A 15,792-nucleotide genomic window follows, 5' to 3' on the forward strand; every position below is an offset into this window, starting at 1 on the left:
GTTATATCTAGGCAATATCCTAAGAAAAAGTAAGACATCCAGCACAATCAAGACTTTTTGTGTTAATGATGAATTCCTTCAAAAAGTAATTTTCATCTTTAATTAGATCTACAAAGTTGGCATTAAAAAATTAGAATGGAGGTAATTTTTGTTACCTTAAAATAGTCATAATGTATCACTATAGTGTGATGCCATGTGTACTCTAAGATTTATTTCCTGATTGGCTGTGAGCCAGTCACTAATTCTATGTAAACCTGAAGGTGCAAGGGGACAAATGACACCCAGTAAAGAGAAAAATCTAGTATTTTGTATGTGCTCTTGGAGGTTATAATAATAATAATACTCCACAATCTGAAAAATATATAATTTACAAAATAATTTTATATACAGATACTTTTTATTCTCATGATATTTTTGTTAGGTATGACAATTTTAGAGATACTACTGCAACTTGTTTTTCTTCCTTAAAATAGAGAATACATATATAAATCTTGTCAAAGCATATGTACCCACTAAGTATGGAACACCAAGTTTACACTTTCTCAGCAAAAATCTACTAATGATTTTATAATGTAATTTATTTTTCATAAGTATAGAATTAAGAATATTTTCCACCTAAAATGATTCTTTGGCCTTTGGCTTACTCAGTTTATAGTCATCTATAAAACGTTTTATTTTATTTTTGTTAACTCCACATTATTTGGATTTAACAAGTTTTTCCATTAATATCCTCTTTCTGATCCAGGATCCAATCCTAGATTGGATTTGGTTACCATATCTCCCTGATTTCCTTTGGTCTATGCCAGTTTTTTAGCTTTTCCTTGATTTTCATGACCTGGACATTCTTTAATGTCCTCAGCTCAGCTCTTTTTATTTAAGTTTTCTTGTTATTTACCTCTTCCAGTTCAAGGAGTATTACTGTTTTGATATCTACCTATATTGCAGAAGTCTAAGATTAATTTAATTTATTTGACATTAAATTCTATATTTTATCACAGTTCAAAACAAACACAGATGTGAAGAAAATTATTTTGGTTGTCCTAGTGGAAGATGCATTTTGAATACCTGGGTATGTGATGGTCAGAAAGATTGTGAGGATGGACTTGATGAATTCCACTGTGGTGAGACATTATATCTTGCTTTACTTTTATAAACTATATTATTATTTATATACTGATGTTCTCTTACATAGAGATTTTACACAAAATATTGCTAATTGATTTTAACATCAATTTTTATTTTGATTAAATATCACAAAATGGTAAAAATTAAAATAGAACAGAAGAACTTATAATGGAGAATAACAATCTCCTATACAGCCTTTTCTTTTAACCTTTTCTGTTTTTGTTAGTGGTTACCTCCATTAATCTAAATGATATATTTATACCTTCATTTCCTGACTTATTAAGTTTAGATGCTAATGTATTTACCTTCTGCTGTGAAAAATAAGGATTTAGCTCACACAACTCATTATAGTCTCCCTATCTCTTATTGACTATTATTATCCTAAGTGTTTCTATTAATTACATGTATAGATTTAAATAGTATAGTTAAACTTGCATTTCTTCAAACTGTCGTCTATCACTATCCACATCCTAATTTCTGTGTGTGTACATTTCATTTCACTTGGCAAGGTAAGAAAGCATTTAAAATTTTTATTTTTATAAAATTTATGGATTTTATGATTTTCAGGCCAAAAAAATTCCTAAAAAAGCATAAAAAGCATATATTCACTATTTTCATTTAACACAAATAGCAAACATTGTGATGAACAGACAGAGTAGGAAAGATTAAAAATGGATTGTCTACGAAATGCCAAAGTCCCATAAAAGTAAATGTCATCATGAAATATGAAGGTGCATTTTGTTTGATTAAGATGCCATATATCTTTACATTAGAGCCAGATCCTGAACAAGATTAACAGAGAACTTTACAAATAGTTTATGTAGAGTCATACTTCCTGGAACAGAAGCCATTATATGGTTGTATCTTCTTTAATTTTATTTTTTCTGGGCTTCAGTTTTTCTAAATGTCTCTCTTTTCACAGGTCATGTTAGTAAATATTTCAAATAAAAATGCGAAGTTTTTAAATAGTTTATACGATAAAAATCAAAATTTTACTTTTATAGTCATTTACATTTTGAACATATTAATTTGGTAGGATTTTATTCTTGGGTGTTTCCTGGTGATAAGTGGACTAAGGGTGGAGGAGAGCAATCACAAACTTTGGAAATAAATGGAATACACCATTATAAATGCATAACTTGGTAATAAAATACCAGCCACCATGCCAATGAATATGGATGTTATTAGTCAGATTTAAGTGTTCCCAAGGGAGAGAAAGGAAAACATCAAAGTGTTAAGTATGTATAGGTACAAAACTGATGGCTTGTCATCAAGCTAAAACCCCCTGAGTCACATCACCTTTAAAAACAAATGTATATGGTGGTGAGTTCACCATATTTATGACCTTGCCTAGGATGTAATTTTTTTCTCCAACTGTTCAAAAATAGATTAAAAATTAGGAAAAATGACTAGACCACACTTGGAATATTTATTTTATATCTGTACCCTACATGTTAGAAAAAGACAGTAATGTACTTAGGGAGAGTGACCAGCATATTGACTAGCTCAAAGTCAAACCCTGTGAGATTATGTTGAAGGAACAATGTTGTATAACCTGGATAACTCAGAGGGAATATGCAAGCCATGGTCAAAATTTTATAGCACTGTCATAGGGAAGAGGACTCTGGCTTGTTTTATTTGGGATGGCTGGTTTTAGCAAAGTCTAAAGAACTTTCTCATGTTGGATCCTTCCTAAGAATGTCTCAAAGGATTTATTTTTTCTTTTGCACCTAAAACAAACATTCTTATGGATTTATTTGCTTGTTTTTTGGTTTTTTTTAGGTTCCTCTTGTTCTTGGAACCAATTTGCATGTTCTGCACAAAAATGTATATCTAAACACTGGATTTGTGATGGAGAGGCTGATTGTGGAGATGGATTAGATGAAAGTGATAGCATTTGTGGTGAGTTGTTTCTTTTGTGTTCTCATTCAGTTTTTAGGAGTATGATACATATGCTCTATTGTCTTAGAGTATACAGAAAACTTTGTCTTCTACTTTGTCAAACTTAACATTAAGCTTGTATGTATATACATTTCGATGTAACTGTTTTTATTATTTTTATGACAACTTATCAGTCTACAATTTTTCATATATACATTTACTATTAGAGTTTTAGGATTTTTTGCTGAATATTGACTCAATTAATGTATTTGCAAATTGTATTTCTAGTCTTCAGTGACTTCTTTAGAATGGATCTCAATGATTGGGATTACTTGGATCAAATGATTGAAAACTTTCTCATTGCTCTTGAAAAGTATTGCTAAGTCACCATCCAAATTTACTATGCAGGTTTATACTGCCATAAGCCACACATGGTGTGTGTTTGTGTATTATAGTAATTACTCTTATTGAATTGTTTTAAATGGAAATTAAGGAAGCAGACTATTGTATATGATTTTAAAATGTACTTTAACATTCAGCTTTATAGGATTAGAGGTAGAGTGTCAAATGTCTATGTTTACTATACGTCAGCTACATTGGCTAAAAACCAATGTGATTGCTTTTAATTAATCACGGACATTTAACAAATAATTTAAATTTAATTATTAAATGAATTTTTTAAGAGGTAGAAGAAGGAAGCAACCTAATCTCCATAGATTTGTTATGGTTGGCCAGGCATTCTACTAAATTATTTACATGTCTATCTGTCTATTTATCTTTCTGATCTGTTTCCATATTCTTTGTTCATTATATCAATCCTATTTCATAACTGTTATCATTCTCATTTAAGAGAGAAAAGGACCTGAGTCATAGAATAAGGTTCACTTATGGAGTTAAGTGTACTTAACACATTTTTAAAATTTTCAGGAGTTGTGACCTGCTATTTAGGTCACTATCATGGAAAAAGGAATATAAGATTTATGATGTTCACACTAAAATGAAGTTCTCTGTATGTATCATAAAATTGGAGATATCTTCAGAAAGTAGGCAATTTATTTTCCTGTATTAAGCCACCTAAAATCTACTTTTTATTTACACAGCTGAAACAATTTAGTTATACAACAGATAAAGATAAATGTAGAAAGATTACTTATACAACAGATAAAGATAAATGTAGAAAGATTACTATCAAAAACCTCTGAAAGGAAAAAGAAATCATTAATTAATTAGATGACTGGCCAGTCTGTTTTAATTACTTTGTTTCTCTTTGCTATTAAATACTTCTTTTTAAAAAATTTTTATTGGAGTGTAGTTGATTTACAATGTTGTGTTAGTTTCAGGTATACAGCAAAGTGAACCAGTTATACATATACATATATCCACTCTTTTTTTTTTTTCTTTTTTTTTTTAGATTCTTTTCCCTTATAGGCCATTACAGAGTATTGAGTAGAGTTCCCTGTTTAATTTTAACAAAAGGACTACCAATTTACAGCAGGTTGAACATGTTTCCGGTCTCTAAAATTATCTTGCTTTTGACCCTTTGTTTAATTCTACACTAAATGGCTCCCCTGATAACCTCTATCCTTCTTAAGTGGACACAGTATAATAGAAGTGGTAAAGACTCTAAAGTCATACAGAGTTGAATTCTCCCACGTCTGCATTTTCCGGCTGTGTGATCATGGGCTGGTCCATTTTATCCCTTATTCCTCAAATTCCTTACCTATTAAATGGTTACAAGACATCTACCTTATGTAATTATTGTGATCAGCTGACATGGCCAATGTGTACTATATAAATGAATTTATTCCCATTCTCTTTTGTTCTGTTTCTCCTGCTCCCTCCCTTATTTTTCAGAGTGGTATTGTCCTGTCAATGTCTATCAATGTCCTGATAAGTTTTTTAAAGAATTTAATGATAATGAACATATTTACCTGTCATCAAAACACCCAGTCTATTTAATATAATCACAGGCTGCAATTTATATGCTACCAAGCTGTTGTTACATAAAAATTACTGCTTTAGACCAAGCATCAGTCAATGAATTGGACTTAATATTTTAGGATTGGAAAGGAACTTTATAAATAATTTATCTCAGTGGTTTTCCACCTTTAGTGTACAAAATATCCTATTCAGAGGTTTGTTAAAAATGTAGATTCTTAATCCCCATCTCCAAATATTCTGATGTAGACATATTCTTTCTTCATAAGCACATAGTGGTTCTGACTTGGGATTTGAGGATTCACTTATAAAAATCACAGTCTAGTTCACCTGCATCATGTGATAGATGAAGAAAGAAAAACTCACAGAGGTTAATAAATTTGCCTGAAGTCACTCAGTGAATCAGTGATGACAGAACTAGGAACAGAATTCAGGTTTCTGAAATACTTACTAAATTGGATAGTAACTCTCACCAATCAAATATTATATCTGAGTAGGTACCCAAGATGGATCTGGTAGAATTCCTTCAGCTTGTCTTCCTTCTCCCTTGGGATTCATGTCCCTGAGAAAGGCAATGCGTCTCCAGATGACAGCGGTAATTATGGAAGGAAGCCATGAATTTTTTCCTTGGCTCATTTTCTTTTAAATTGACCATGATGTTTTGGCATGCTCTTAACACAGAATCTGTTGAACCACCTTAAAGGGAGCCAGAAAATTATCTGCAAAGAGCTTTATGCCATTTTATAGTTTTAGGTATCTTAGTAATTATCTACTCATAATGCTCATTTTAGAGTGAAACTCAGACACTGGTCTTCCACAAGGTCATACAAAGTTAAATTTCTCAACAGTAAAATCAATGCTATATCTATTATGCCTACCTTGGGAATAAATTGGAGTGATAATAAGGAAGTAGACAAGGGGCGCTAAATGTATCGAAACTTCCTTAGCAGAAAGAATGCAATTTTTTGCATCTCCAGCTAAATAATAAAAATATTATGGAAATTAAAACACTAACTGAGAGTCTAAGAGTGAAAGTGACACTCTATGTTCTTATGACAAGCTTAAAAAAATAGATAAGGAGGAATAATGTAAAAATAACTTGTAGGAAGAGAATTTTATTATAGAAAGTACTAAAGACAATAGGTAGCAAGTAAGTTCATTTTTAAATTAAAGCAACATTTGTTTAATAGATTTTCTTTATAATTTCTTCCAGTAATAGATATCATATTAAACTCATTCTGTTAGCACTGATCCTCAACAAATAAGCAAATCTGAATTACCTGGGGGACTTTTCAATATTCACTTGCCACCCTGTCCTCCCAATTAAAGTATATGTAGGAAGAGACATGTTTATGTTGAAAAAGATCACCAGGAGGTTCCACTTTGTCACCCTGCGGTACTCCCATATTGATAACATTGCATTAAAAAACATGTTCTTCTCATAAAAACTCTATGGCTGAAAAGTAAGATGATGATTGGTAATCCAATTAAAGTAGCTTTAAAGGTTTGGAAACAACTATCCATCAATCCAGGCAGTCATATTTTCTTCTTGGAGATACTAACATTTTTTTAATAATTCTTACAACTTGTTTTTTAACATCTATTCTATGGGTAGCATTTGGTCACAAGAAAGTGAAGTTAAAGGGAAGTTAAATTTGGGGCGCATGTTACTGATTCACTCAACAAATATTTTATATACATAACAAATAAACCATTCAATATGTATAACTGTACTTGGGGCTTGGGAAATACCAGGAGAATGAATCATTTGCTAATTTTACTCAATTACCCTATGCCCATATAGAGAAAAACAAAGAGAAACCACCCATGACCCTTTGAATTTACAGTCAACAAGCATTTCATTTTTTTTCCTGTATACATTTGAAAACAACATCATGCAGCTGAAGGAACATTGAATTGATAGAGTGAAGAAAAGGTAGATTCTGTTTATAAAAGTGTATAAAAGCAAAGGGAACATGCATACATTTATACTTTTCAACAACACAAGGTGGGGAGGAACAGTAATGATATTACTGGTTAAGAGAAGATACTTAGGAATCAAAAAGGTTTTGGACTCCCAGTTCAACATGTGGCTCCCTATGCAATCTGTGACTTCCTGCAAGCTTTCCAACTTCTCAGAGCCTCAGTTTCCTTTTCTGTGAAATGAGACTAATAATAGTTCTACCATTTGGGGTGATTGTGAGGACTAAGTGAGTTAATATGTTAAGTGCTTAGCATATATTAAGCAATAAAAATACTGTTATTATTATTATCCTTATAGGTTCAGTCCTTTTGAAATTTTATCTCAGTTTATTCACAATGAGATTTCTATGTTTTGCTACATTTTACAAGGAGAACATACTCATTATTTTCTGCCATGCAGCTTTAAGAAATATAATACTTGCTACTGAGAAGGAATGCATTCTGAGAGGAAACTCTCTATAGGGGATGGATAATATGTGATGATTCCAAATAACTACAGTTTTTTCCTTGTCAGTGGCATTCTTCTGCTTCCCTTCTTGTCTGTAGGAAATGAAATTATAGATCTTTCTCAGCGGACCTGCTGTGTGTGATCTTAATGGCATTTTTTTTGGTGGGTTTCAGGTGCCATCACCTGTGCGCCTGACATGTTCAGCTGCCAGGGCTCCCGTGCCTGTGTTCCCCGACACTGGCTGTGTGATGGTGAAAGGGACTGTCCAAATGGAAGCGATGAGCTCTCCACAGCAGGCTGTGGTATGAACACTCATGGGGCTGTCTATGAAAGAAAGCTGCTGCAGCATCCTCAGACAGTTGCTTTTGTAGTACTCACCATGTCACCTTTTCTCTCACTTTCCCAATCCCTGGACTCATACGTAGTATCAGAATTAATCAGGTGGGATGTTGTCATCATAATAGTTCAGCAACCCCTCTAACCACTGTTCAGAGTGTTTCCAACATGAACAGAGGGATTACCCATTTTAAAACTGGTTTTGATGCACGAAGATTTTTCACTTCATTTCTGAGATAATTTAACTACGCTGTGTACGTGTGTGTGGTGGGTTTGTTACTTCCTTTTTAGCATCTTCCCCCACCCTCCCACCCCACACTCCCCTTGAAGGCTTTTAGATTGCCTATTACAGATACTCTGTAAATGGCTGCTGTGATCCTAAATAACTACTGATCAGAAGGTCAGTAAACACCTATTAGTCCTACAGATAGGATATTAGCCCTTAGGTCAGGTAATAATAGTATGTTTATAGCTGAATGAAGCTGGGGAATCAGAGGAACACCTTTGGACGCCAGACAATTTACTAAGTTTCTAACCCTAGGTCACCTCAGGAAATTTTCAGGGGATTACTCAATAGTAAAAATTTAGATAAATTCCTTTGCATGATCAGGAGAATGAAGGGACTGAGTATTTGAATGCTGATCCCAAGGTCACATAGGGGATCTGTTGAGCAATTTATTAGGAACAGTGCTGTGAAATCTGCTTATTAAAGTGAAGTCTACCAGTCATCTCTCTGATGACCTGTCTTCAGGTCTTTAAAACTGTAATTGAAGCCATAATGTAATAGTGTGTGTATGTGGGTGTGTGTATATGGTGGATATTTAAAGCAGAGAAGGAAAAAGAAGACTTTGAGGCAGGCTTGTGTGCACAGAGCTCATGCTATTGTAGCATAAATCACTTTGATCTTGAAACTGATATGTGTGCCTGTAAAGGTCAGTGGGGCCACTGAGGGCTACATAATAAAGGATTATGCATCAATTCAGGGATCCAGATGGTCCCTGTATACTGTTGCTATTGTAGCAAGTTAATGCTCCAGGACACATATTAACACTTTTGGACCACATGGGTGCTATTAAGTAAATTATGTTAAAATACAACAAATTGTACTGAAGTGACCTGAAAGCATTAATTCCAAATAAGCCTCTGTTGCTTAGTATCTTAAAGAATAATTCATGCATTAGAATTGGCATAATTCACTTGAGTTATATAAGCTGTCACACAGTTAAAAGTTAGAGTAGTGATTAGTAACTGAGTTTTACTTTGATTATAATGGGCAGTTTTGAATGCTGCTCCTATGTGGCTTCTGTATCATTTTTGAAAATAAATTTGTTGAAAATTAGTTACACTTGATTAAATTTAAGTAATTCTTTTTGTTTCACCTGCTCATGTCTCTTTATAGTCATTACTGAGTTTTGAAAGCAAAGATTTCCTTTTTTCACGTAGTGTGGGGCAGTTTGGGGATCGGGAGCTGATAAGCATGTAAAAGAATAATTATAATAACTTAAGTGTCAGAATGATACATAGAAAAGATACTAGGTCATCACAAATAAATATTGTGTAAAAAACCTTATAAGTCTCATGGAAGGATTTCAAAGAAAAGTAGTAATAACGTTATCTCAGTTGTGAAGGAAAAAAAAAAGAAAGAGAAGTGTTCTAGGTAGAGGAAAGTGCCTATTAAGACATGAAGGGGAGAGATTGGAAGGCATGTAAATTTTTTCAGGTGCCCATTATACATCAGTTATTTTGGTAGGTGCTTTTATTTACATTATTGAATTTCCACAGTATCTCAGTGAAGTGCTTTTGGGGATCTGCCAAAGATAATTGTTGTATAGATAGGAATTGAAACAGCAACTAGGAATGTACTGAGTACCTAAAATGAGCCAATCTGCTTCATGTACCTTATCTAGTTCTTGCAGAAAATTTATCAGATAGATTTTATTATACTCGTTAAACAGATAAATAAACAGATGCACCAAGAAAGTAAATAGCTTTCTTAGGATAAAACTATAAGTTGAAGAGCAACGTTTTGCAAAGCCTCCCCCTTTCCAGTGTACTATAATAACATGTAGAGGATTCTTTTTTTTTTTCACTTAAAAAAAATTAAGGTATAATTGACCTACAATATTGTGTTAGTTTTAGGTGTGCAGCATAATGATTTGATATGCTTATATCTTATTACAAAATGGTTACCACAACAAGCTTAGTTAACATCCATCATATAGCAGATTCTTAACGTTTGAAATATCCCAAACCTTGAGTCATATCATAGCATTTACCCTTTCCATGAAGGAAGAGTAATTAAAATATTTAAATAATCAAACTTCTATGATGCTATACATATACTATTAAAGCTTATTTCCTCTGTACAAGTCAGCTGAAGTTTTACTGCACATTTTAATCAACCATTTTTCCTGCTGGTTAAGGCCCTTGCTAGAGAATACTTTTCATGGATCAGTATTCCAAAAGGATTGATGTTCCATTTTATGGATCGATGTCCCTCATTCAGTGTGGTACTTATGGTTGGGCTCATCTCACCATAGATCTTAACTTAACCTATTTCAACACCCCACTCTTGAAGTCACCCCAAAGTTTTATTTTCCTCTTGAAAACAGTAACTTTCTTAGCCCTTTTGATTTTCTTTTCACTTCCATCATGAGCATTAGCACTTGGTGGTCTTTTCAGGTCCATTTTTCACAAAAAAGCAGGTTTTTATCACTTTACTAGCTTAAGCATGAGGAGAGAAAAAACCCAGCCACATTATTATAGTTGAGTGATTTTTTATCACATATGAACCTTTGAATTCCTCCTTCAGCAAACTTACAAATTGCTAAATGGCCTGAAATTTCAAGGTCACTCTAGAATTGTTGAACATATTAGCACTAAAACTTTGAATTATATATATTTATATTCATATATTCAAATACTACTTATAATGAAATACATATATTAATATATATTATTAATTTATCTGATATATTGAATGTTTGGCTAAGTTTCCTTTTTTAAATAACCATGAATTATTGAGTGTATTGAGTATAATAACATACATTTCCCAAACTCATAACGTAGGGGAAGATAAAATAGGTGCTCATCTAACTTAATTTCTTGTGATGTCTTTCTTAGCTCCCAATAACACATGTGATGAAAATGCTTTCATGTGCCATAATAAAGTATGCATTCCCAAGCAATTCGTTTGTGACCATGATGATGACTGTGGAGATGGCTCTGATGAGTCACTGCAGTGTGGTAAGTATATATAAACTTTTCATGGAGAAGATTCTCAGGCTGAGTGACAGTCTTTTAAGATGACTCCAGGAATATATAAATAAATAACAAAAACAAAGAAATACATTTCTTAATCTCACTAAGAACATGTAAATTCAGTAATATAGACACACCACATATAACCTCTTTAAACTCTACCATAATTACACACTTATTTGAAAATTATGCCTACTTGTTGTAGTATATTCTTAACAAGAACCACACTGGAAAATGTTGATAAAAATGTCTTTGGTTTTAAGTACTTTGAAATACCTTTTATTTTAAAGACAATATATAGCTGGTTAGTTCAATCTTATAGCCAAATCAAATATTTGAGTGAGGAAAAAAGAATACAGTTCACAACTATCAGAGAATCTAGATACTTAACATTTTTCTTTTGCTTTATCTTTTTATACATGTATTTACTTGTTAAAATTTAATGTTATTATTATGAAATTTATCTTGTCACATATATATTTATCTAACCATCATATCTGTATAATGTATATATGAACACATATATAACTTTTGTGATAAAAATTAGTATATTAAAAATCCCAGTTGATATTGAAATATTATGTGAACGTAGTATTCTTGTAAAATATTTAAATGTATACATGAATAAATATAAAATGAAAAGCTGTGAAATCCACATATACCTATGAAAGGTAGTAGATTTAGCTTCCCTTTGTCCTCCCTATGCAGCGTCTTTGATATAAATCTCTTTGAGATCAATGGGTATCTGTTCTTATATTAATTCACCATTAAGTCATGGATTCAATGTGATATTTTAAAAGCTACATCATAACTCAAGATGTAAATCTGAAGTAGAGTTATATCTGATTGAGTATATTTCCTCTGCTAGACACTATATTTGGTTGATATGGAGATGAATGAGACAGAGATCCCACTAGAAAAAATTACAGATGAACAGGAAAATCAGAAATACAATATAGAACAATAACATAATTGTCATATGGGAATAAGAATCACAATACACAAAATCAGAGCTGAGAAAATCATTTTTGAGGCACTAAAGAACAGAAGCAGGGAATGTTAGAGGAAATCATATTTAGATGCTAGAGAGCATGACATAGTGGTTAAGAGCCTGGACCTTAGAACCGGATGGCCTGGGTCCAAATCCTGGCTCTGCCAATTACTAGCTGTGTGACCTTGGAAAAGTTACTTCACCTGCCTGTACATCAATTTCCTCATCTGTAAAAAACACATAATAACATTGCTTAGCTCTTAGAGTTGTTAAGAGAATTAAATAAATTAATATTTGTAAAGTGCTTAGAACAGTTCCAGACACAGTAAATTCTATATATGTTTACAAAAACTACAAATCAACATGGTTGAGGAATAGCAATTAGTCTTTTGTGAGGTAAGTTGAAGTTAGAAAGTTAAGTTGAAGCTAGATTCTAAAAAGTCTCAAATACAATGTTAAAGAATTTGTACTTAATTATTTTGCCTCTCAGTGGCCAGCACACATTTTGAAACAGGGGAATGTCTCAGTCAAATTTATATTTTAGAACTATCTTTTTCAGCAGAGTGGATGAAATATTGCCATGAGGGAGAGGTGCCATAAAGAGAAAATAAACTAGTTAGGAGGTTATTGCAATAGTTATGATAATTAACACTGCGGTTTTGAACTAGGGCAGAACTGATGGAATGGAAAGTGCAGAATTAGGTCAGAATGCATTTACAGTTAGAGATGGAGGATAAAGTAGAATCTCCAGCTTGGATGACTTGGAGGATGGTGTTGCTGTTAATGAGCTTTAGAATGAGGTTAAAGGGCCCTTTTGCTGGTGTGGGAGAGGGGATGTAACAAATAATTAATTTTGGACATTTTGAATATGAAGTGTTAATCAGACAATCACATGAAGCTGTATAGTGAGTGTTTGAAAATTTAGTTCTAGAGTATGATCAGGACAAATAATATTAACCTGGTGGCCATCAGCATAAGGGTGATACTCAAAATATGACAAAGGGGGCTTCCCTGGTGGCGCAGTGGTTGAGAGTCTGCCTGCCAATGCAGGGAACACGGGTTCGCGCCCTGGTCCGGGAAGATCCCACATGCCGCGGAGCAGCTGGGCCCGTGAGCCACAGCTACTGAGCCTGCGCGTCTGGAGCCTGTGCTCCGCAACAGGAGAGGCCGCGACAGTGAGAGGCCCGCGCACCGCGATGAAGAGTAGCCCCCACTTGCCGCAACTAGAGAAAGCCCTCGCACAGAAACGAAGACCCAACACAGCCAAAAATAAATAAATAAATTAATTAGTTAAAAAAAAATATGACAAAGAATGATAATACCCAACACTGTAGAAAGGAAAAGGGGAAAACCATATACTGAAGGCTGAAATAAGGGCTTCCCCTGTAACATTTTAGAGTAAAACAGAAGAAAACTTTATACAGAAAGAGGGTGAAAAGGGAATAGCAAAAGCAAAGTTAGAAAGAAGGCTGGGAGAGTGGATTATGAATATTAAGTCAGGAAACTATTTCCAAGATAGTATGGGCAACAGCATCAAGCACTGGAGGACAGTGAAGCAGATAGGAGCCAGAGACACCTGTGAATTTACCAGCTGCCACTTGATATTTATTAGCTCTGAGAGGGATTTCAGCAGGTAGATGTTGCAGAATTGAGACTTTAATGAATGAAAGTAAGTGAAAGCAAAGAGGTAAGTAAGTGAAAGGAAGATTGAGTAGGGACTGGACTGAGCAGGGAAGAAGGGACATGTCTTGTTAAGAGTTATGTGGATGGATTTTTATTGTTATTGGACTGGGAGAGACTTGAACATATGTATTGAGTGAAGAGGAGGAACTAGTGAAGAATGAGAGGGTGGGAAGGAATACTAGGGAAACTGGGGATATTTTAGAACTATCTAGTTGTGCCATGCAATATGATAAACATCTCAATTAAATAATCGTTGTTGAATCTTTTTTTCTGCTGAAATTTTATTTTTAAACCATAAAAATCTTACATTCTCTCTTCAAAAGTAAAATATTTGCCTACATTTACCAGAAAGTTTATAATAGAAATGACATTTTTTATTGTTAACAAACTCAGGAAAAAATCCAGTCTAAAACTTCATAATATTCAAAATCAAATGAGTTTTACTAACAAACTGGCTTAGATATGAACATTAACAACTGATTGATTGATACTGTGTTTTGAACAAAGCCTTTTAATGCCTCTAAGAATCAATATGTAGGATAATTACAATAGTTTTGTGCTTATTGCTCTATGAATTAGATTTTAATTTTCTCATTTTAACAATTTCTTTATACTTTTAATGTTGCTTCCCAAACATAAACATGACATGATAGCTTCTGAAAATTATTATTATAACCCAGAATCAGTTCATCCATATGTTCTAGTACTATACCTAACCAAGCTTAGTCTTGAAAATAATTTTGAGTAGCTTTCATTTTGTTTTCCATTCTAAAGGAAATCTTTAGGATATAGATAATAAGTGAACAGAGGTTGTATACTTGTGTTGCATTCTTGTTTCCTTACTTAGAAATAAAATAAGAGTGCCTTGTTTCCAACTTTGTTTTCTGGACTTTAATCCTACTTCCAACCACAAATATCTCTTGCAATTATTGTAACTGCCCTAGAAAGAAATGAGAAACATTTCCCATAAGAGGCCTGGGTAACTCACATGGTCAAGTAAGTTTAGTGTACATTATGAAATAAAGTTTTAATGAATATTTGTTATATGAATTGGAATGTTTCTTTGTCTTCAGGATACCGACAGTGCAATGCAGAAGAATTTAGTTGTGCTGATGGACGATGTCTTTTAAATAGTCAATGGCAGTGTGATGGAGACTTTGACTGCCCAGACCATTCTGATGAAGCACCTATAAACCCGAAGTGTAAAAGTGCAGGTACAGAAAATATATAATACTATGTTTATTCCAAAATTTGTTTTTTTAAGTCAATACTGTGACTCTATTTTTTAGTCTCATATAATATTCAATGAGAGGAGATGCAAATAATTAAGCATGTGATGCTTCTATTGATACCATGCAGGATCCTAGTAATCAACTTTGTTTTGGAGCTAGTTATAGAAATGTAAGTCTGTGCCCCAAATATGAAGATTTGTGGCAATGAACCAGATGAATCCATCATCCTGCTCCTTTAAAGAAGTCATTTTTTCTTAATGTATTATTTTATGTGAAGATAATTTTCCTGTATGGACCTATTTGAAAATTTAATCATAAAAGAAATTGAGATTTACTGAAATAGAGTCAATATTATTCAAACTTAGGCAAAATGAAATAAATTGCATATCATTTGAACAGAAATATATATGTAGCCAAACTTGGTCTATTTTACACTTTACTATTCCAAAGATTGAATACATAGTTATACATTTTAGAATAAACCCAATTACTTTTTTTTCTCATGTAGTTTACATGTTAATAGGCATTCTTTTATCATGTATGGTAATGAGTAATGTTTAAATCATCAGATTGTGAGTAGCTGCAAAACTTGAACTCTTTTCTATAGCTATATTTGTGACAACTATGATTCACTGCAAGTGTCTTTTTTATGCCTGGACTTAAAAATATCAATGTTATATTTCCAGGAAGAAAAAGAATTTAGGAATATCTAGCTATTCCAGATTCTTAATTTTTAGTGACACATATTTCTCGGAGACTTATGGCTTGAGGGAAATGTCAAGCTATCATTACACTTTTTAACTCATTCTTCACAGTATAGCTGAAGACAGAAATACTCCATTAATTTTAATATAGGTGCTTATTTTGATTGTTAATTTTCAATGTAAAGCTAGATTTGCAGTGTGTTGAACATG

General features: G+C 33.0%; 1 protein-coding gene across 1 annotated transcript in view; it reads left to right on the forward strand.

Annotated features, from left to right (window-relative positions):
• Nucleotides 1-15,792, forward strand: part of LRP1B (LDL receptor related protein 1B) — a 1,905,856-nt gene that overhangs the window by 1,623,006 nt on the left and 267,058 nt on the right. Inside the window, exons 51-55 of the mRNA XM_082395829.1 lie at nucleotides 999-1,121; nucleotides 2,908-3,027; nucleotides 7,549-7,677; nucleotides 10,835-10,957; nucleotides 14,720-14,860. Of these exons, the coding sequence (XP_082251955.1) occupies nucleotides 999-1,121; nucleotides 2,908-3,027; nucleotides 7,549-7,677; nucleotides 10,835-10,957; nucleotides 14,720-14,860 (636 nt within the window). The remainder of the gene's footprint in view (nucleotides 1-998; nucleotides 1,122-2,907; nucleotides 3,028-7,548; nucleotides 7,678-10,834; nucleotides 10,958-14,719; nucleotides 14,861-15,792) is intronic.

Source organism: Balaenoptera borealis, assembly GCF_965194805.1.
Source record: "Balaenoptera borealis genome assembly, chromosome: 6".
Classification (NCBI taxonomy): Eukaryota; Metazoa; Chordata; class Mammalia; order Artiodactyla; family Balaenopteridae; genus Balaenoptera; species Balaenoptera borealis.